Source organism: Gopherus flavomarginatus, chromosome 1 (assembly GCF_025201925.1).
Source record: "Gopherus flavomarginatus isolate rGopFla2 chromosome 1, rGopFla2.mat.asm, whole genome shotgun sequence".
Lineage (NCBI taxonomy): Eukaryota > Metazoa > Chordata > Testudines > Testudinidae > Gopherus > Gopherus flavomarginatus.
The window spans coordinates 367,613,325-367,635,990 of record NC_066617.1 but is presented as its reverse complement, the minus strand read 5'-3'; the positions used below and the strand labels follow the sequence as shown (position 1 = coordinate 367,635,990).

The 22,666-nt window shown below is 45.4% G+C and overlaps 1 protein-coding gene and 1 long non-coding RNA gene across 2 annotated transcripts in view; one reads left to right on the top strand and one right to left on the bottom strand.

The window, feature by feature from the left end:
- Positions 1–208: 208 nt before the first annotated feature.
- LOC127040170 (uncharacterized) overlaps positions 209–22,666 on the bottom strand; it is a 159,138-nt gene continuing 136,680 nt past the window's right edge. The window contains exon 3 of the long non-coding RNA XR_007771404.1: positions 209–264. This is a non-coding gene — a long non-coding RNA (uncharacterized LOC127040170). The remainder of the gene's footprint in view (positions 265–22,666) is intronic.
- Positions 6,642–7,583, top strand: LOC127055034 (olfactory receptor 52E2-like). Its single transcript, XM_050961632.1, has one exon. It carries the CDS (start codon positions 6,642–6,644, stop codon positions 7,581–7,583), a length of 942 nt encoding a protein of 313 aa, XP_050817589.1.

Here is a 22,666-nt window from a genome sequence, read left to right as displayed (position 1 = left end):
GCACCCTTCAATAAAGAGCTTTTGATCGGACCTTGCTGGTGTTGCCTGTCTCTCTGTGGTCAGATAACGAACCTTGCCGTCTGGGTTCGTGTCCCCAACACAATGTAGCTACAGGAGTCAAATATCAACAATACTCACCTGGTGAAGTGAAGAAACAGTTTGACAAAGCCAGAAGGCTACCCAGAAGTCACCTACTACAAGGCAGGCCCAACAAAGAAAGTAACAGAACACCACTAACCGTCACCTACAGCTCCCAACTAAAACCTGTCCAGCACATCATCAAGAATCTACAACCTCTCCTGAAGGACAGTCCCTCACTCTCACAGACCTTGGGAGACAGGCCAGTCTGCTCTTACAGACAGCCCCCAAACCTGAAGCAAATAGTCACTAGAAACTATGCACCACACAACAAAAACACTAACTCAGGAACCAAACCCTGCAACAAACCCTGGTGCCAACTCTGTCTGCATATCTACTCAAGTGACACCATCATAGGACTTAACCACTTCAGCCGCATCATCAGGGGCTCGTTCACATGCACATCTACCACTGTTATATATGCCATCATGAGCTAGCAATGCCCCTCTGCCACATACATTGGCCAACCTGAACAATTTCTATGCAAAAGAATAAATGGATACAGATCTGATATCAGGAATCATAACATTCAAAAACCAGCAGGATAACACTTCAGTCTCCCTGGTCACTGAATAATAGACTTAAAAGTGACAATTCTTCAACAAAAAAAATTGAAAACCAGACTCCAATGAGAAACTGCAGAACTGGAATTAATTTGCAAACTGGACACCATCAAATTAGGCCTGAATAAAGACTGGGAGTGGATAGGTCATTGCACTTAACTAAATACATTTGTTAGTCTCTAAGGTGCTGCGAGTACTCCTCTTTGTTTTTACAAAAACTGATTTCCCCTTGCTAAATACTCACACATTCTTCTCAGCTGTTTAAATTGGCCATCTTGTTTACATTGGTCTCAGTAGCACTATAAAAATGATTTCCACTCCTTCATGTCAACTGTTGAGAGTAGCCCACTTCCAAATTCAGTGAATTGGCTCATTAGCACAGACCCCCGACTTGGTAAGGCAACTCCTATCTTTTCATATGTTGCATATTTATACGTCCCTACTGTATGTTCCCCTCTGTGCGTCTGATGAAGTGGGTTTTAACCCATGAAAGCTTATGCCCAAATAAATTTGTTAGTCTCTAAGGTGTCACAAGGACTTCTCATTATTTTTGCTGATACAAACTCACACGGCTTCCACTCTAAAATCTGCTGTACTGTTGGTGATCAAAGAGCCTGGAGAGGCTGGATCACCAGCAAAGCAGTGTGAAACAGGGCCAGCCCAGCTGAGGGTTAGAGAGGTGTAGCAGTTCTCATGGCTTCTAGACTGCACACCAGGGGTGACAACCCATCAGACTCATACCCTCTGGAGCCCAAATGTGTCCGCAACGCACCTATGATGCAAGTAAGGGAGTAGGGACTGTAGCCCAAATAGGAGATACAGTTGTAGAAGTGGTTTGGCTCATTTACCAATATCTTCTCACCTGAGCAGCACCCTGAAATAGCCCCAGGGCCACAGATCAGGTAAATAGCATGACTGTTCCCTCGTAAAATGTAGGATGCCTTGTGAGATGAACTCCAGGTCATTTTAGCCCTGGGAGAAGTGGAGGAATCGCACAGTGAGTGGAGAAGTCTCATTGTTCTAGCTCTGACCCAGGATATCATAACCCGTTTCTGCATCCATTTGCAAAATATCAGCACAGAGAGTAGATTATTATTAGAACACGTGGTAGCTGTCAGACATATATTCAACTTGAAACCTCACAAAGGCTCCCTGGCAAATAACATTGATGCCAGAATCCTGGGAGAAGAAAGCCTTTTACACTCTCTTTGTCTTGAATAAATGCAGAATCAGGTAATTTGGCCTCTACGGGGTGACACTCATTTTTCAGAGGTAATGGACTGGATATTACAACTGCATAGGCAGTATGAAACAGTACACTGCTACGATAAACTGAAAATGGTTTTTGGTCCCGGCTTTTGTGGTAGCATTCTCACACATTGTACAGATGGCAGTACATTACACACAGAACAGACAGCCTTTGTCATTTGCTACACTAAACAGTCTGCAAGACACAGTTTGCTCTGAAAATCTAAGCCCCTGTTCTCGGCAAATCATTTCTTTTCTCCCGGGAGTGATTCTCAGGCTGAAGTTCTCCAGGGTCCATTTTCTGCTCTTCCGGCTGCTCACACAGAGTCCAGGGAATTGTACAGGAGTCCTGGCCAATTTGAAAATCCACAGGGATTGTACAGGGGAATCATAAAGGTCTCTGTGCAGCACTCCGAGTGTCAGACATGTGACATTCATACACTGATTCTAAAGACTGTGCCTTGCTGTTGCAGTAAAAAGATTTCCTCTCTCTGCTGCTTGGGATTTTGGTGAGTTGCCTGTTTCTGCATTAAAGTGAGTGATAAGTGCTGAGGAAGGTTTCCAGAGTTCAAATCAAGAACCATCTGGGCAGGAATTCATCAGCACGGTGACTTGAATTGTTTAGTACTGTCAGAAAAAACAAGGGATTTCCCTGGAAAAATTGGAACTACAAATAGATTGGAAATAGTTTAGACAAATATTTGCATTTAAGTTCAATTTGTTTTCTCCTACTGTGTCCTTCTATCTTTCTCAGTAACTTTTTTTTTTTTTGAGCTGTATGTTTTTTCCTGTGGTTCGGTCAAGTTTTCCAATTCAGCAACCTCAGTGCCCTTTTTGGAAGTGCAGCTAAAGCTTCTGCAGTGGGTATCTGTGTTACCAGAAGGTTCACAACAAGAATAGGCCACACACTGGGTAGATTCTACTCTCTGATTCTGCCTTCACTGGGTCACTTCAGATTGACATTGACCTCCCTGAGAGTAAAATCAAGGCCTCTCTGTTTTTGAAACTCCCAATTTTCATTCCTAGTCTCAGAACGCCACATGAACTGGGGGTTCCCTCAGACTCTCTCAGCACCCTAACAGAACAGCGCTCTCTGCAGGAGGACCCAAAGCCGTGAATTTCACAGCCAGGAGCCAAAAGTTAAACATTCAGGGTGAATCTGATCCCTTTGAGATCCAAGGAAAAATTCCTAAGTGAGCCAAAAGTTTGCTCTAAATCCACATGTAGTGACTTAAATCAATGCCCTGATTTACATCGGCCATGAGCCTCCAGTAACTTCATTGGAGTCACCCCGGAGGCCTCTAAGGACGGATGAGCTTGTTCAGACCCAAGAAGAACTGACAGGACAGTTGTTTAAATCTCAAATTCACAGACTTAAAGCTTCAAAACAATTAGGATAACCATTTTTTTCAAGGAGGGGTAGAGGGAGAGAAACTCTTCATCTCCATTTCTTGAGAGGATGAGAAGCATTAGAGGTTGTGTTGCAAATGTTACCTGGGGAGGTCCAGGAACACACAGTGTGTGCGGTGAGTGCAGGCAGGACTGCGGAACATGCAGTATTCAGATCACAGTGGCACGGAGTCCTGAAACTATGCAGCATGGGGAATGGACGTCCTCCAAAGAGGCATCATGAGGCCTCCGGGGTCTAGGAGGTGTCTGAAAATGCAATGAAAAGTGGGCAACACTCTAGCATAGGGGTAGGCAACTTATGGCACGGGTGCTGAAGGAAGCATGCGAGCTGATTTTCAGTGGCACTCACACTGCCCAAGTCCTGGCTACCTGTCCAGGGGCTCTGCCTTTCAATTTAATTTTAAATGAAGCTTCTTAAATATTTAAAAAACCTTATTTACTTTACATACAGCAATAGTTCAGTTATATATTATAGACTTATAGAAAGAGAACCTCTAAAAATGTTAAAATTATTAGTGGCACGCAAAATCTTAAATCAGAGTGAATAATGAAGACATAGCACAGCACTTCTGAAAGGTTGCCAACCCTTGCTCTAACTGATGGTCTCTGACACCATCTCCCATCCAGCCCATACTACCTTCCATGAGAAAGCCCTCTACAGTTTTCTGGCAACATCAGCAATTGCCAACACAGAAAAGCAGCCTCAGGAAGGGATGTCTGGGTTTCTAACTTGCCGCAGTACATTAAAGCTTTGTGTTTTTTTAAAGAAGAGTTGCTCAGACTGGCTCCTTTTAATCCCACCTCTTCTCCAGCTCCTGCTAGGTCTGTCCATCTCTCCTTCCCTGCACAGGCTGAGCTGCAGCCAGGGTTCCCTTTGCCCCCAGAAAGGCAGTTTAGTCTCATCTCCCCTTTTTCCCCGGTGCAGGCAGACACTGAATTTAACCTCGTCTGAGGAGATAGTTCTGTGAGCTGTTGCTGTGGTGCATGGCACCTGCTTTTCATCCTGGGTGAGGAGCATCACTGTGTGGCAAGGATAGAAGTTCTGGGGGTGGGGGATCTCCATGGACAGGTGACCAGTACCAGGGGTTGTGTGGAAAGGAGAGGGGTGTACAGAGACAGGCTGGCTGTGCTGGAGGCGGTGGGGGCAGGTGGAGGGTGTACACAGAAAATTAGGCACCGCTGAGGGTTGTGGAAGCATGCTGGGGATGTGCAGTGACAGGTGAGTAGCACTGAGGCTTTTTGAGTGCTGTGACAGTCTACAGCTTGGGGGAGCGTACTGTAACCCCCATATTCCTCATTTTCAGATCATGAAGATCTTACATATAAAGCATGCCTTGCACAGTATCAAGGGAAACGTTATGATCTGCTGAAAGTCATGTCTTTATCCATATATGTATCATTAATGTATATTGGGCAATGAGAGTTCTGTTGAACTGTGGTCACTAAAACATGCTGTAAGTTGGGGAATCAGCCAGATATTAGCCCCCACCCTGAGGCAACAGCAGGGAAAGGAACCAACACCCAGGCAGGGTGTCAAACAACCCATCAACAGGCATTGTCCAGCAAGGGAGCTCCAATGCAATGACTCACCTGCTTGAGGCACCACAAAGGGAATTGCTAAACTTTGCTTGGAGAGACTCAGCAATGCCCCCCAGACATGCCTCGACGTGTGCTCCTGAAGCACATGGACTGAGGGTATAAAACAGACAGAGTGGACACATATTGGGCCCTTCTCCTGCCCCAAACTTCGCTGCTAGCACCGAAGACATTGAGAAGAAAACAAGACTCCAACAGGGAGATTGGCTCAGGTTTAAGAAATCAACCTGTATATTAAGGACTGCAATATCCAGTGGGGTGAGAAAAACAGCTTCATCTCGATGTTGCCCAGTCTAATAGGGTTGAGAGTTTAGACTGCATTTTTTTTTAATTTCGGTAACCACTCTGACATTTTGCCTGTCACTTAACATCAGTTAAGATCTGTCTTTGTAGTTAACAAATGTGCTGTTTATTCTACCTGAAGCAGTGTGTTTGGTTTGAAGTGTGTAAGAGACTTCCCTGGGGATAACAAGCCTGGTGCATATCAATTTCTTTGTTAAATTGATGAACTCATATAAGCTTGCAGTTTCCTGCGGGCATAACTGGACACTGCAAGACAAAGATTCCTAGGGTTGTGTCTGAGACTGAAGATATTGGCTAATGTCATTCACTTGCATGATCCAAGGGACAGTTTACATGGCAGAGGCTGTGCGTGAACAGCCCAGGAGTGAGGGGTTCTCACTGCAGAGCAGGGTCAGTCTGGCTCCAAGAGTCAAGGCTTGGAGTGACCTAGCAGATCACCGGTCCAGATGACACCAGAGGGGAACGTCACAGAGTTGCAGAGCGGCATGTTGATGGACAGGTGGACAGTGCTGCTGAAATAATTTTTTTCTGTATGATTGCTGATCCCAGGTTTGGGACTTTTCCTGGTACAGAGTGTGTTTGGGGAGCTTCAGAGTCTCTTTGCTCTGGCAAGTCACAAAACTGCAGCCTGGGTGACAGAACCTTTACTCAGTTTTGTTCCCAATTGTTGTTGTTATGTAGCTTCAGGCATTTCGTTGCTAGAAATAACCACTGATATTTTGTGACAATGTACCCCATATTGATCATAGTGATATCATTATAATATGATTACATGATTATAGCATAATTATAGTATAATTATGACACATTTTATGCAAGAGGGGTCATTATCTGATTCATATGCATGTAAGATTTTTGTCTGCAGTTATGAATATTGACTACTTATCTGTATTGCAAATGCAGTTACAACTGGGTAAGGACCACTAGGCAGTATGATTTCAGTCTAGATAGCCGATTGGGACGGGCCTATTCAGAGCAATGAGTCATTGGAGAAAACAATACGCATTAAGAGAAACTTATCTCCCACCAGATGAGGCTGTCTGAAGCATTCTCAGACAGCCTATACATAATGGATGCTATGACTTTACAAGGGCATGTCACCAGGCCAGAGAACTCTGGGCTCCATCTGTAATTTTCCCACAAACTAATCTGGAAACCAAGTTTTGAAACACATGGTTCCCGTCAGATGCTTAAGTTATATAAAGCAGGGAGTGACATCATTGGTGGTTCTTCACTCCCCACTCAAGAAGACTCCTGGAAGTTAATAGCTATAAAATATTTACTGTACTATTTGTTATAAAGTGTGTAACTCCCTCGCTGTGCTTCTCTCCCTTAATAGGCATATTGAGCATTTCTGAGTCATATCAACACATCAACCACTTCATGGCAGCTTTCAACTTCACCCGCTCTGACCCTACAACGTTCATCTTAATGGGCATCCCCAGCCTGGAGGCTGCCCACATCTGGATTTCCATCCCTTTCTCTACATTCTACATTATAAGCTTGTTGGGAAATTTCACTCTTCTGTGTGTTGTACGTAAGGAGCAGACTCTGCACAAGCCGATGTACCTGCTGCTCTGCATGCTGGCGCTCACAGACATCGCCACACCTACCTTCGTCGTGCCAAAGGCACTGGCCATATTTTGGTTCAATTTAAAAGGCATTACTGTGGCTGGCTGCCTCACCCAGATGTTCTTCCTTCACACAGTTTCTGTTATGCACTCAGCCACCCTCGTAACAATGGCTTTTGATCGCTACGTTGCCATATGTAACCCTCTGAGATATGCCACCATCCTCAGCAATGCACTAATAGCTAAGCTTGGGCTTATAGGTCTGATAAGAGCTGTTTTCTACATTCTGCCTCTACCTTTGCTCCTGAGTAGGCAGCCATTCTGTGCCAACCGCATTATCCCCCACACGCAATGCGAGTACACAGCTTTGTTCAAGATGGCGTGTGGGGACATTACAGTCATTAGGATATATAGCTTGATGCTAATGTTTGTAGTTTTGGGGTTTGACCTGACGCTCATTGTCCTGTCCTACGGTCTGATCATCAGGGCCATCCTCAGAATCTCCTCTAAGAAAGCTCACCAGAAAGCTTTCAACACTTGCACAACCCACATCTGTGTGATGCTGACATATTACACCCCTAGCATCTTCTCCATTTTCACATACCGGCTTGGTCAAAACATCGCTCCCCATGTTCACATCATCTTGGCTGACCTCTATCTCCTCATCCCTCCCATGCTCAACCCGATCATTTATGGAATCAGAACCAAAGAGCTTCGTGATAAAGTAGGCAAATACATCTGCTGCAGAAGGTGATCGCCTGGGGCCATTCACTTGAAACCTCTATTACAAGAGGAGGAAAGCATATTTCCTCATTAATCAAGGGTGCCCTGTCCCAATCTGGTTGAGCTCAGCATTGTGGAATTTCACAGTCTGAGAAGTTCCTCCCACACAATATATTATCACTCCATCACTCAGCACGGCTTTTTCCATTGGTGAGTTACCTCTCTCTGAGCATCACTTGGCCTCTTTCATTGCCACTCATCAGCCTCCATCCCCACACACCCTGTTACTCAGCCTTTCCGTGATGCTTAGACTATGTCTACACTAACACGGTAAGTGAACCTACTCTACACAATTCCAGCTACGGGAATAAGGTAGCTGGAGTCGATGTACCTTGGGTAAAGTTACTGCAGGGTCTACACTGTTGGAGGGGGAGGGGAGGTTGACAAGAGAAAATCTCCCCTTGACTTATCTTACTCTTCTCTTTACTAGACCCACTAAATCGACCACCCGTGGATCGATCTCAGAGCATCGATCCCAAATGAGTGTAGACCTGACCTGAGACTACCATTAGATACTGAAACATTTTGAGGCACAGTAGTTTTCCATTAGTTCCTGTGTAGTCATGGTTGTTTTCAATTTTACACACAGAAGCTACACTTTCACATAACCAAAAGAGAAAAAGAAAGAATCAGCAACGCTGAAGTTCTTTGTCAAATATACGGTGATTCGGTGAGCAAAATGTACCTGATTTTTCTATGTTGAATCCGTCACACAACCTGGAGGATAAACCTAATGTTTCTACTGGAAAGTCCTTATACAGGAAAACTGCTGTAGGAATTGAAGACATTCTACTAGAGCTTACTGGTGAGAGTTGTGAAACTGTGTGTTTTTGATAACTGGACTGCGATATTTAACTACTACAGCATCTTTGAGTAAAAATAACTTACTTCTTTGCACAGTTGATTTTGGAGTGGAACAGACTATGAACTTTCCTTGTGTCTCAGAGACGGCTGTTTGTGATGTCCGTGTGTCCACAAAGCAGGGTTTCTTGTTTTCGTGAACCTTTCCCATTTTTTTGTTCATTGTTCTTGTGACAGGTTAGATCACAGAACCCCCCTTGGAAGACAATCCAGAAAGTTTTTGAAAGTGTAGGGGACAATTTCCTGGTCCAAGTGCTGGAGGAACCATATAGAGGCAGAGCTCCTCTTGACCTACTGCTGACAAACAGAGAAGAGTTAGTAGGGGAAGCAAAAGTGGATGGGAAGCTGGGAGGCAGTGACCATGAGATGGTAGAGTTCAGGATCCTGACACAAGGAAGAAAGGAGAGCAGCAGAATACGGATCCTAGACTTCAGAAAAGCAGACTTTGACTCCCTAAGGGAGCTGATGGGCAGGATCCCCTGGGAAAATAACATGAGGGGAAAGGATTCCAGGAGAGCTGGCTGTATTTTAAAGAATACTAATTGAAGTTGCAGGAAAAAAAAATCGCAATGTGTGAGAAGAATAGTAAATGTGGCAGGTGACCAGCTTGACTTAACAGTGAAATCCTTGCTGATCTTAAACGCAAAAAAGAAACTTACAAGAAGTGGAAGATTGGTGAGGGAGGAGTATAAAAATATTGCTCAGGCATGCAGGAGTGAAATCAGGAAGGCCAAATCACACTTGGAGTTGCAGCTAGCAAGAGATGTTAAGAGTAATAAGAAGGGTTTCTTCAGGTATGTTAGCAACAAGAAAAAAGTCAAGGAAAGTGTAGGCCCCTTACTGAACGAGGAAGGCAACCTAGTGACAGAGGATGTGGAAAAAGCTAATGTACACAATCCTTTTTTTGCCTTTGTCTTCACAAACAAGGTCAGTTCCCAGACTGCTACAGGAGAGTAGCGTAGCTGAAGTTGATGTATCTTAGATTGAATTACTACGCCTCTTCATGGTATGGGATCGACGGCCGCCACTCCCCCGTCAACTCAGCTTCCACCTCTCACCCTGGTGGAGTTCCGGAGTCGACAGGGAGCAAGTTTGGGAATTGAGTATCGCATCTAGAAGAGATGCGATACATCGATCCCCGATTGATCGATCACTAACCGCTGATACCGCGGGTAATGGAGCCATACCCTCAGGGAGGGACCTTTGTACACTTGTTCAGGGGGAGATTCTTCCCTGGAACAGCCAGTATCAGCTCTGATCTCCTCCATCATCAGCCACAAAACAGGCTACTCCCCTGCCTTTTTGCCCTTCTCAAGCACTTCTCTTCAGACTTGATTTGTCTGACCCATTTTTCTGATAATTTAATTGATCAACATTTGGCTTCTTTGAACTCAATTTGAAATGTAGCTATGAGTTTAGTGGCTTTGGGAAATAATTCTGCTGCTTTGTATAGATCTGTGCCTCTGGATTGTAGCAGTTTTGAAACTGCATTTACCGTGTCCAGAATCTTTTTTTGGAGTACAATGTGAAAAACAAAACTTAAGTTTTCCATTTATTTCTATAATGCTGAAGGTTCATAAAATTCAGTGGCATTTTATCTCATGGGTAATTATTTCTGTGGGTGCCTTCATTGTGTCTAAATATTGAATTTGAGAGGAAGGAGTGATTCACACTAGTTGTTGATCAGTTGTGTAGTCAATTGCTTGACCAAGCTTTCATTTGTTCTGAAATGGGTCCAAGAGGCCCACTAAAGAATGTCAGGTTTACTGCTCTAACCCCATAATAAAACAGTACAGGAAATAGCCTTTATACAATACCGGTCTCTAGGAAGCCGTCTTGTGCTGTGATGTTACATTCACCTTATGAAGAAAGAATGTGTCTCCAAAGTTACACATTTCAGATTTTATCATTTATATGACGATTTGGCAAGTTATACATTTCTTTAAATGTCACTAAAACACACCCATCTGTTCTCCCAGTTCCCTAAAGTATGTGGGACGCTGTAGCCCGTAAGGCCAACTTGCTATCTTGCTGTATTGCATAATGTGTGGGGGTTTTTTCCACTGGTTTGATTGATTATAAAATTTTGGGGGGTTTGCTTATGCTGAATTGCAGTATATGTTATAGTTATTCATAATATTTGGCCAAAACGCAAGGAACCTAAAGGCCTGTATCTTGTATGATTAAGTAGATCAAGTTAGTAGAAGTGCTTGTAACCTTTGGCATAGATAAATGGCATACCAGTTTGCCCTCTTGACTTTGGGGAGCTGAATAGGGAATGGAACAAATAACTGAATATGTTTACCCTAGTTCTGGAAAAGACCCATCCCCATCATCATATAAGGTGTTTTCTTTTCACTTAGTTAGTTATAGAGGTATAAAAGAAAGACTCAAAGATCGCTGTCTGTGGAATGGCCTTCTCTTACTGTGACAGGCTAAGGCCTTCAGCTAAGATGTAGTTAGGCAGCCATACACTGGGAAGTGTGCTCCTGTCTCTACAGGTGTCTGTTAACTCTGCTTCTGACTCTAAACCCTGTTGTGCTAAATAATTTTTAACCACCTTAACTAATTTACAACACTTCAGCAGCCCCTGCTGAAACAGCACCAAACTTGAAAGGTTACTGGCAGCTTCCCATACTGCTGCCCTTACTTCAAACCTCTCACAAGTTGACTGAACTGCCTCCTTTCCCTGGAAGGAATTCAGTCCCCATGGGCAGGGACCTTCTTCCCCTACCCATATAACAAAGGAGAGTGGGCTCCTCAGCCACCCCCCATCCCTCTGGGTCCCCTAACACTTCCTCCATTTCCTTTTTAATCTCATCCCAGGCTGACCCCTGCGCCTGGTATGGGCCCTGGTTCTTCCTTTTCCATTTATCCAAAAAATCCTTTACCCTGGCTTGCCAGAACCCTCAACTACCATCACGAGAGTTCGCTATACCCCCTCCAAGCAGCTGTGCGGATTGTTGGGGATGAGATAATTGTACACCAAATAACATCAGGGATGAGATAATTAATATTAATACTTATGAATATCTGTCAGAACACGTTAACCTCTAGATTTGGACATAGTAAGTTGGTACGTGATTAAGGCAGTACAAAGACCCTCTGAGAAGGCAAACAGCCATGAAGGATGGTGACTCTTTCTAATCTTCTATGAAGCTATCAGCTCACCTTTTCAAGGTATTTATAGAAACAATTTTTTTATCAACATATTCATCTATACATCAAATAACAAATGACAGTGTTTGTTAGATACCTACTACAGATTACATTAAAAAAAAAAAAGCTACGAGCCTCAGCAGGAGTGTCTTCATATTAGCAACAAAGCTATGAAACGATAATCAAATTCAAAATAAAAACCTAAGTACTGGTACTAGTATCCAGGGCCGGCTTTAGGCCAATTCAACCAATTCCCCTGAATCGAGCCCCATCCCTAAGAGGGCCCCGCACCCAAGCACCGGTTCTGCGTACCGGCAAGAGCCAGTGCACTGTACCGGGATGGCCTGGCTTCCCCAGGGGGAAATTTAAAGGGTGTGGGGCTCCCAACAGCGGCTGGAGCTCCAAGCCCTTTAAATTGCTACCAGAGCCCCACTGCTGGAGGCCTGGGGTAGGGCTGCAGGGCTCTGGGGCCTATTTAAAAAGTCTGGGGCTCCCGTTGCTTCTACCACTTCAGCACTTTAAATAGACACCAGAACTCAACCTCTTCCCCAGGGCTCCCGCGGCTATTTAAAGGACCGTGGCAGTAGAAGGAGGGGAGGCCCGTGCCCTTTAAATAGCCCCCCGAGCGCCAGGCTGCTGCTGCTACCCCTGTGGGGGATGGAGGAGAAGGGGGCACTTACCATACAGAGTGGGCTGTGCCCCCTGTACTCGCACCCCCTGCTCACACCAGCCCCGCATTTCCTGCTCGGCCCGCACCAACCCCTGCCCACAGCCAGCCCTGCACCCCCTGCCTGCAGCCAGCCCTGCACCCCCTGCCTGCATCCAGCCCATCTCCAGCCAGCCCCGCACCCCCTGCCCACAGCCAGCCCCTGCTACACCCCCTGCCCTGTCTCCAGCCCACCCCTGCCGCACCCTCCCTACAGCCCTGCCCCAAGCCAGGCAGCCCCCCACACACCTCTGTCTCCAGACACCCCTGCACCCTCTGCCTTGTCTCCAGTCAACCCCTGCCGCACCTTGCTGCCTGAAGCCAGCCAGTCCCGCACTCCTCTGTCTCCAGCCCTGCCAACCCATGCTGCACCCCCTGTTGCCCTGCCTGAAGCTAACCCACCCCACACACCCCTGTCTCCAGCCAGCCCCGCACCCCTTGCTCTGCCTGAAGCCAGACCCTACCTCCAGTCAGCCCCTGCCCTGCCTCCAGCCAGCCCCATGTCCACTGGTGCCCTGCAGTTCCCAGGACAGTAACCCTGCACACCTGCTTCAATGAAGGGGGCAGGGAGCAGCTAAGACCCACACATGTACACACCCTAGGGTGACCAGACAGCAAGAGTGAAAAAACTGGGACGGAGATGGAGAATAATAGGCTTCTATATAAGAAAAAAAACCCAAAATTGGGACTCTCTCTATAAAATCAGGACACACTAGCACATCCCCAGGGAGCTCATTTCTAGTTCAGGCTCATCTTTTTTTAAAAGAACTTTAGGTAGGGTTAACATACATCTGTATTTTCCCCGACATGTCAGTCTTTTTGGTTCTTAAATTGCCTCCTGGAGGTATTTTTAAAATTTAAAATTTAAAAATTCCTCCTGGGAAAACACGGACATGTGGTAACCCTATCAGTACAAAAAATACATACTGTGGCACATCCCTTAAATCAGAACTTTTCACAGGGAACTGGTTGCTAAGAAATGAAAGGCATTTATTTTTTTTACTTTTTTTTTAGTCATCCCTGCCGGGGCCCCACTGAAAATGTTCGATTTGGGCCCCGCACTTCCTAAAGCTGGCCCTGCTGGTATCCTGATTGAGGCACGGTAGGTGTTTCACAGAAAAATGGTGAATAACCCAAAAGGAGCCCAAAATATGTGTAGTGTGAAAACAACAGTAACATTATTACATTATTTATTTCTCATTCCATTCAAAGACTGTAGTCAATGTCTATACTTTGAGATGAATTAGTTTGTTATTGTTAGTCTCTAAAAGACAGCATTCCATTGTTGCTGTCTTCGCTGGAAGTAGAGTGCTTGTGCTCCTGGTCACACATGATGGCAGTGACCAGTGCGATCATTTTTTCCACTGGTCATAAACTGTTTTGTATTTTTTCATGTCCTCCCTAACATGAAGAATCATAGAATCATAGAATATCAGGGTTGGAAGGGACCTCAGGAGGTCATCTAGTCCAACTCCCTGCTCAAAGCAGAACCAGTTCCCACTAAATCATCCCAGCAAGGGCTTTGTCAAGCCTGATCTTATAAAGCTGCAAGGAAGGAGATTCCACCACTTCCCTAAGGAACTCATTCCAGTGCTTCATTATCCTCCTAGTGAAAAAGTTTTTCCTAATATCCAATTTAAACCTCCCTGTAGCGGGGTGGACCCCCCACTCCTGCCCTGAAGAGTTAAAAACAGGCCTGGGAAGGGTTTGTGGCTGCAGAAAGCAGCTTTTAGGCTGCACTGATTGGGGAAAGTGACTTCAACTAGAGGCACGTCCCATACAGACTCAGCTAGCCCTATAAAAGCAGAGAAGCCAGGCGCCGAGAAAGTCTCCCTCTGCCGGTAGAGGGAGCTGCGCCTGATTGCAGGGAGCTAGACTAGAATACCTTAGTGGAGCAGGGCTGAGGAAAGGCAGAGGAGCTGGGGAGCTCCAGCCTGGAAAGCCCCAGGCTGTGGACTAGCAGAAGGCAAAGGGATAGTAGGGTTTGCAAAGGGTAGCCCAGGGGTAGGCCAAGGCAGCAGGTCCAAACCCAACCTTGCCAGTGATGAACAGGCTAGTACTGCAGTCTGCCCCAGGGTGTTGGGCTAGACAATGACTGACAGTAGCCTGATACTGAGGTGATGTGGGGATAGTGGTGGGGGTTCACCGAAGAGAGGAGATCCTGAGAAAAAGGAGTTACTGCCAGGGGGCAGCACCCCATGTAAAAGGGCACCAGGTCCAAGGAGGGACATAGAGGGCAAAGGACAGGTGGATCACTGGCCTGCAGAGGGCACTTCGGAGCTGGAATGAGCTAATTCCCAGAAGTAACCAGCAGGAGGCGATGAAGGGGTGAGTCTGCACCTCTATATTTCCCCACTGCAACTTGAGACCATTGCTCCATGTTCTGTCATCTGGTACCACTGAGAACAGTTTAGATCCGTCCTTTTTGGAACCCCCTTTTAAGTAGCTGAAAGCAGCAGGACTCCACTGGCCATCACATACAGCCCCCAGCTAAAACCCCTCCAACACATCATCAAGGATCTACAACCCATCCTGGACAATGATCCCACACTTTCACAGGCCTTGGGTGGCAGGCCAGTCCTTGCCCACAGACAACCTGACAACCTGAAACATATTCTCACCAGTAACTGCATACCGCACCATAATAACTCTAGCTCAGGAACCAATCCATGCAACAAACCTCGATGCCAACTCTGCCCCCATATCTACACCAGCGACACCATCACAGGACCTAACCAGATCAACCACACCATCACCGGTTCATTCACCTGCACATCCACCAATGTAATATACGCCATCATATGCCAGCAATGCCCCTCTGCTATGTACATCGGCCAAACTGGACAGTCTCTACGGAAAAGGATAAATGGACACAAATCAGACATTAGGAATGGCAATATACAAAAACCTGTAGGAGAGCACTTCAACCTCCCTGGCCACACTATAGCAGACCTTAAGGTGGCCATCCTGCAGCAAAAAAAACTTCAGGACCAGACTTCAAAGAGAAACTGCTGAGCTTCAGTTCATCTGCAAATTTGACACCATCAGCTCAGGATTGAACAAAGACTGTGAATGGCTTGCCAACTACAGAACCAGTTTCTCCTCTCTTGGTTTTCACACCTCAACTGCTAGAACAAGGCCTCATCCTCCCTGATTGAACTGATCTCGTTATCTCTAGCTTGCTTGCTAGCATATATATACCTGCCCCTGGAAATTTCCACTACATGCATCTGAGGAAGTGGGTATTCACCCACGAAAGCTCATGCTCCAAAATGTCTGCTAGTCTATAAGGTGCCACAGGATTCTTTGCTGCTTTTACAGATCCAGACTAACACGGCTACCCCTCTGTCATAAACAGATAGCTAAGGGTTAATGTCTCTTACACCTGGAAAGAAGTACCTGAAACACCTGACCAGAGGACCAATCAGGAAACCAGACTTTTTCACATCTGGGTGGAGGGAAGTTTGTGTGTGTCTCTTTTGTTTTTGGGTCTTCTGTCTGTCTCTCTCTCGGCTATGAGAGGATTTCTGTTTCCTGCTTTCTAATCTTCTGTTTCCAAGTTGTAAGTACAAATATAGTAAGGCAGTAAGGTTTCTATTGTTTTCTTTTGTATTTACCTGAGTATAGTTGCTGGAATGTTTTGAATTGTATTCTTTTTGAATAAGGCTGTTTATTCATATTTCTTTTAAGCAAATGACCCTGTATTTGTCACCTTGATACAGAGAGACCATTTTTATGTATTTTTCTTTCTTTTTACATAAAGCTTTCTTTTTAAGACCTATTGGAGTTTTTCTTTAGTGGGGAAAACCAGGGAATTGAGTCTGTGCTCGCCAGGGAATTGGTGGGAGGAAGAAGTCAGGGGGAAATCTGTGTGTGTTAGATTTACCAGCCTGACTTTGCATTCCCTCTGGGTGAGGGGGGAAGAGAGATTAGCTCTCGGTACTTCTGTTTTCCAAGGCTGGAAACGGGGAGGGTGGAATCCCTCTGTTTAAATTCACGGAGCTTGCTTCTGTGTGTCTCTCCAGGAACACCTGGAGGGGGGAAGGGAAAAGGTTTATTTCCCTTTGTTGTGAGACTCAAGGGATTTGGGTCTTGGGGTCCCCAGGGAAGGTTTGGGGGGACCAGAGTGCCCCAAAACACTCTAATTTTTTTGGGTGGTGGCAGCTTTACCAGGTCCAAGCTGGTAACTAAGCTTGGAGGTTTTCATGCTAGCTCCCATATTTTGGACGCTAAGACGCTACTGAGACCAGTGTAAACTACTGAGACCAATGTAAACAAGGTGGCCAATTTCAAACAGCTGAGAAGAAGATGTGAGTACTTAGCAAGGGGTTTGTTGCAGGGTTTTGTTCCTGGGTTAGTGTTTTTGTTTTGTGGTGTGTAGTTTCTGTTGACTATTTGCTTCAGATTTCAGGGTTGTCTATAAGAGCGGACTAGCCTATCTCCCAAGGTCTGTGAGAGTAAGGGATTGTAATTCAGGAGAGGTTGTAGATCCTTGATGATGCACTGGAGAGGTTTAAGTTGGGGACTGTAGGTGACGGCTAGTGGTGTTCTGTTACTTTCTTTGTTGGGCCTGTCCTGTAGTAGGTGACTTCTAGGTAGCTTTCTAGCTCTGTCAATCTGTTTCTTCACTTCATCAGGTGGGTATTGTTGATGTCTGGCTCCTGTTCTTTACCCTGCTGTAGGACTCCTCCTGCTTCTGCTCCTGCTGATACTGGAACAACTCAGATAAGAGGGCTGTAACACAGAGGGCTAGGAGGCCAGGACCCATTTTTAAATGTTGTTCTGTTTTTCACTGGCAAGCAGTGTCTGGGGGAGGAGGGAGGAGAGGAAGGACTCATCAAGTTACAGACAGGGTCCGCTCTTTCCTGGCCTATTATATCTGCTGCCTACGAAAGGTAGCCCTCCCTGGGCCACTTCCTACCGCCTCCCAGAAAATGCCCCAAGGTCTTTATCATTCTTAAGGAAGCTTGAAGGGTGTCTGCTCACCCCAAGGCACCCTCTGGGGGCTGCATGTAGGGAGGTCATTCTCCTTCCCTCTCCGGCAGCAACTGTGTCTTTCTGTGGTATAATGCAACCTCCGAGAGCCAGGTCAGTGCAACGGCTCTTCCCAAAAAGCAAATAAAGGGGTCACTCAAGTCCAGTATTTATATGAGAGATGAATGCTTCCCTCTCAGGCTGTCCTTGCAACAGGCCATCCCTTCACTCAGGTCTGGTCTATACCAGAGTGGAGGGGGGAAAGTGTATTGATCTAAGGCCCGGTCTACACTATTCGTTTATAACAAATTTGGCAGCTTTAAACCGAATTAACCCTGCACCCATCCACACAACGAAGCCCTTTATTTTGATATAAAGGGCTCTTGATATCGATATCTGTACTCCTCTCTGACGAGGGGAGTAACTCTGAAATCGGTATTGCCATTTCGGATTAGGGTTATTGTGGCCGCAATTCAATGGTATTGGCCTCCAGGAGCTATCCCACAGTGCACCATTGTGCCCACTCTGGACAGCAATCTGGTGCTGGATGCACTGGCCAGGTAGACAGGAAAAGCCCCGATAACTTTTGAATTTCATTTGCTATTTGCCTAGCATGGAGAGCTGATTAGCATGGGCTGTACGGAAGATAATGGATCTGATTGCCTTATGGGGAGACAAATCTGTTCTATCAGAGCTCCGTTCCAGAAGACGAAATGCCAAAGCATTTGAAAAAATCTCCAGACAGAGGCCACAGCAGGGACTCAGCACAGTGCTGCATGACAAGCGTAACGGAAAGCCAAAGAATTAAATGGACGCTCATGGAAGGAGGGAGGGGGGACTGATGACTCCAGCTATCCCACAGTCCCCGCAGTCTCCAAAAAGCATTTGCATTCCTGGTTGAGCTACCAATGCCTGAAGAGTCAAAAACATTGTCCCGGGTGGTTCAGGGTATATGTTATCAATTTACCCCCCACTCTCCCCTCCCATGAAAGAAAAGGGAAAAAAATAGTTTCTCGCCATTTTTCAATGTCACCGAATGTCTACCGCATGCTGCTGGTAGATGTGGTGCTGCGGCGCTGAACAGCAGCATCCCTTCCCCTTCCTTTCCTGATGGCAGATGGTACAAAAGGCTTGGAAACCGTCATCATCATCCCGTGAGTGTTCCTGGTTGGTCTCGATGAGGTTGGCTGGGGGCGCCTGAGTAAAAATGGGAATGACTCCCGGTCATTCCCTTCTTTAAGCTTTGTCTCCTGGAAAGGCAGACTGTGCAAGAGGCTTGGTAACAGTCCTCATCATAGTAGCTGGAGGCTGAGCTCCTCTCTCCTCCTCAACCCCCCACTCCCTTTCATGTCTAATGAAGATTCTGTCCTGCCTGGACTATCATAGCAGCTGGAGGCTGCCTCCCTCTCATTTTATCTCACTAAAAAGTCAGTGTTTCTTATTCCTGCATTCTTTATTACTTCATCACACAAATAGGGGGGATACTGCCATGGTAGCCCAGGAGAGGTGTGGGAGGAGGGAAGCAAGAGCTGGGGTTGTTGCAGGGGCACCCCCTAGAATGGCATGCAGCTCATCATTTCTGCGGGATATCTAGGGCTCTGACCCTGAGCGGCTGTGCCCTATGATTCTCTAGTAGATTTATCCCATATTCTAGGCAGGACTGACTCTATTTTTAGACAAAACATAAAGAAGGGAATGACCTAGGGAGTCACTCCCATTTTTGTCCATGCGCTCCCAGCCGACCCCAGTGAGGACAGCCAGGAGCACCCATGACAGTAGCAGACAGTACAAAAGGACTGGTAATCGTCATCACCAATTTCCAAAGCAGCAGACAGTGCAATATGGCTCGTAACCGTCTCTGCTACCTTGCAAAGGCAAATGAATGATGCTGTGTAGCACTGCAGTACCGCGTCTGCAGCAGCATCCATTACACATACAATGACAGTGACAAAAGGCTAAACGGGCTCCATGGTTGCCATGTTATGGCATCTGCCAGGGCAATCCAGGGAAAAAATGAGCTAAATGATTGTCTACCATTGCTTTCACGGAGGAAGGATTGAGTGATGACATTTACCCAGAATCACCCATGACACTGTTTTTGCCCCATCATGCATTGGGATCTCAATCCAGAATTCCAATAGGTGGAGGAGACTGCGAGAACTATGTGATAGCTATGGGATAACTACCTAGAGTGCAAAGCTCCAGAAATAGACGCTAGCCTCGGTAAATGGACTCAAAATGCCGAAATAATGGGCTTAGTGTGGCTAGGTGCACTCGACTTTATACAATGTTTTAAAAAAACGGTTTCTGTAAAATCGGAATAATCCCGTAGTGTAGACATACCCTCAGATACACAATTTCAGCTACAAGATCTGGGTAGCTGAAGTCAACTTAAATCGACTCAGCTTCCACCTCTCGCTGTGGTAGAGTTCCAGAGTTCCAGAGTCAACGGGGAGCACATTCCCCATCAACTCCGCTTCCGCCTCTCACCCTGGTGAAGTTGTGGAGTCGATGGGGAACATGTTTGGGGATTGATGTATCTAGACGAGACGCGATACATCGATCCCCGATAGATCGATCACTAATTTCCGATATGGTGGGTAGTATAGCCATACCCCTCGGGACCTTTGTACACTTGTTCAGGGGGAAATACTTCCCTGGAGCAGCCAGTATCAGCTCTGATCTCCTCCTTCATCTGCCACACAACAAGCTACTCCCCTGCCTTTTTGCCCTTCTCAAGTACTTTTCTTCAGACTTGATTTGTCTGACTCATTTTTCTGATAATTTATTTGATCAACATTTGGCTTCTTTGAACTCAATTTGAAATGTAGCTACGAGTTTAGTGGCTTTGGGAAATAATTCTGCAGCTTTGTATAGGTCTGTGTCTCTGGATTGTAGCAGTTTTGAAACAGCATTTACCATTTCCAGAATCTTTCTTTGAAGCACAATGAGAAAAACAAAACAAAAGTTTTCCATTTATTTCTATAATGCTGAAGGTTCACAAAATTTAGTGGCATTTTAGCTTAGGAGATTTATTTCTGTGTGTGCCTTCATTGTGTCTAAACACTGAACCTGAGAGGAAGGAGTGATTCACACTAGTTGTTGATCAGTTGCATAGTCAATTGCTTGACCAAGCTTTCATTTGTTCTGAAATGGGTCCAAGAGGCCAACTAAAGAATGTCAGGTTTACTGCTCTAACTCCATAATAAAACAGTAAAGGAAATAGCCTTTATATGATACCAGTCTCTAGGAAGCCATTTTGTGAAGTGAAGTTACATTCACCTTATGAAGAAAGTATGTGTCTCCAAATTTACACATTTTATATTCTACCATTTATATGATGATTTGACAAGTTACACATTTCTTTAAATGTCACTAAAACCCAACCCATCAGTTTTCCAGGTTCTATAAAGTATGTGAGGAGCTGTAGCCCATAGGGCCAACTTGACAGCTTGCTGTATTGCAGAATGTGTGGGTTTTTTTCTCACTGGTTTGATTGATTATATTATTTTCTTGGGTTTTGTTTATGTCGAATTCCAGTATATGTTATTCATAATAGTTATTCATAAGGAATCTACGGGTGTGTATCTTATATGATTAACTAGATCAAGTCAGTAGAAGTGCTTGTAACCTTTGGCATAGATAAATGGCCTACCGGTAACCCCTCTTGACTTTGGGGAGTTGAATAGAGAATAGAACAAATAACTGAATATGTTTACCCTAGTTCTGAAACAGACCCATAACTGCAGGGTACACCACGGGACATGGAACTCATAAGTTAGGCCAAGGGTTATGGTTTCAGGGATGAGATAATTGATATTAATAGGTATGAATATCTGTCACAACATGTTAACCTCTAGATTTGGACATGGTAGGTTGATCCCTGATTAAGGTAGTACAAGGACCCTCTGAGAAGGCAAACAACCATGAAGGATGGTGACTCTTTCTAATCTTCTATGAAGCTATCAGCTCGCGTTTGCAATGAGGCATGCCAGGTGTTTCAAAGAAAAATGGTGAATAACCCGAAAGGAACCCAAAATATGTAGTGTGAAAACAACAATAACATTATTACATTATTTATTTCTATTTCCATTCAAAGACTGTAGTCTATGCCCATATTTTGTTATTGTTAGTCTCTAAAAGGCAACATTTCATTGTTGCTGTCTTCGTTGGAAGTAGAGTGCTTCTGTTGCTGGTCACAAACGTCGGCAGTGACCAGTGCGATCTTTTCTTCCACTGATCCTAAAAGATTTTGTGTTTTTGCATGTCCTCCCTAACATGAAGAATCATAGAATATCAGGGTTGGAAAGAATCTCAGGAGGTCGTCTAGTCCAAATCCTTGATCAAAGCAGGACCAGTTCCCACTAAATCATTCCAGTCAGGGCTTTGTCAAGCCTGATCGTAAAAATCTGCAAGGAAGGAGATTCCAACACCTCCTTAACTAACCCATTCCAATACTTCACCACCCTCCTAGTGAAAATTTTTTACTAATATCCAGTTTAAACCTCCCCCACTGCAACTTGAGACCATTGCTCCTTGTTCTGTCATCTGTTACCACTGAGAACAGCCGAGCTCCATCCTCTTTGGAACCCTCTTTCAGGTAATTGAAAGCAACTATCAAATATCCTTTCGTTCTTCTCTTCTGGAGACTAAACAATTCCAGTTCCCTCAGCCTCTCCTAATAAATCATGTGCTCCAGCTCCCTAATCCTTTTTGTAGCCGTCCGTTGGACTTTTTCCAATTTTTCCACATTCTTCTTGTAGCGTGGGACTAAAACTGGACACAGTACTCCAGATGAGGCCTCACCAATGTCGAATAGAGGGAATGATCACGTCCCTTGATCTGCTGGCAATGTCAATACTTATGCAGCCCAAAATGTAATTAGCCTTTTTGGCAACAAGGGCACACTGTTGACTCATAGCCAGCTTCTCATCCACTGTAACCCCTAGCTCCTTTTCTGCAGAACTGCTGCCTAGTCTTCTGTTTCCTAGTCTGTAGCAGTGCATGGACTCTGCACTTCTCCTTGCTGAACCTCATCAGATTTCTTTTGGCCTAACTCTCTAATTTGTTTAGGTCCCTCTGAATCCTCTCCCTACTCTCCAGTGTATAGACCACTCCTATTGGTTTAGTGTCAACTGCAAACTTGCTGAGGGTACAGTCCACACCACCCTCTACATCATTAATGAAGATATTGAACAAAACCGACCCCTGGGCCAGCACTCGGGGCACCCTGCTTGAAATCAATTGCCAACCAGACATGGAGCTATTGATAATTACGCGTTGAGCCTGATGATCTAGCCAGCTTTCTATCCACCTTATAGCCCATTCATCCAGCCCATACTTCCTTAACTTGC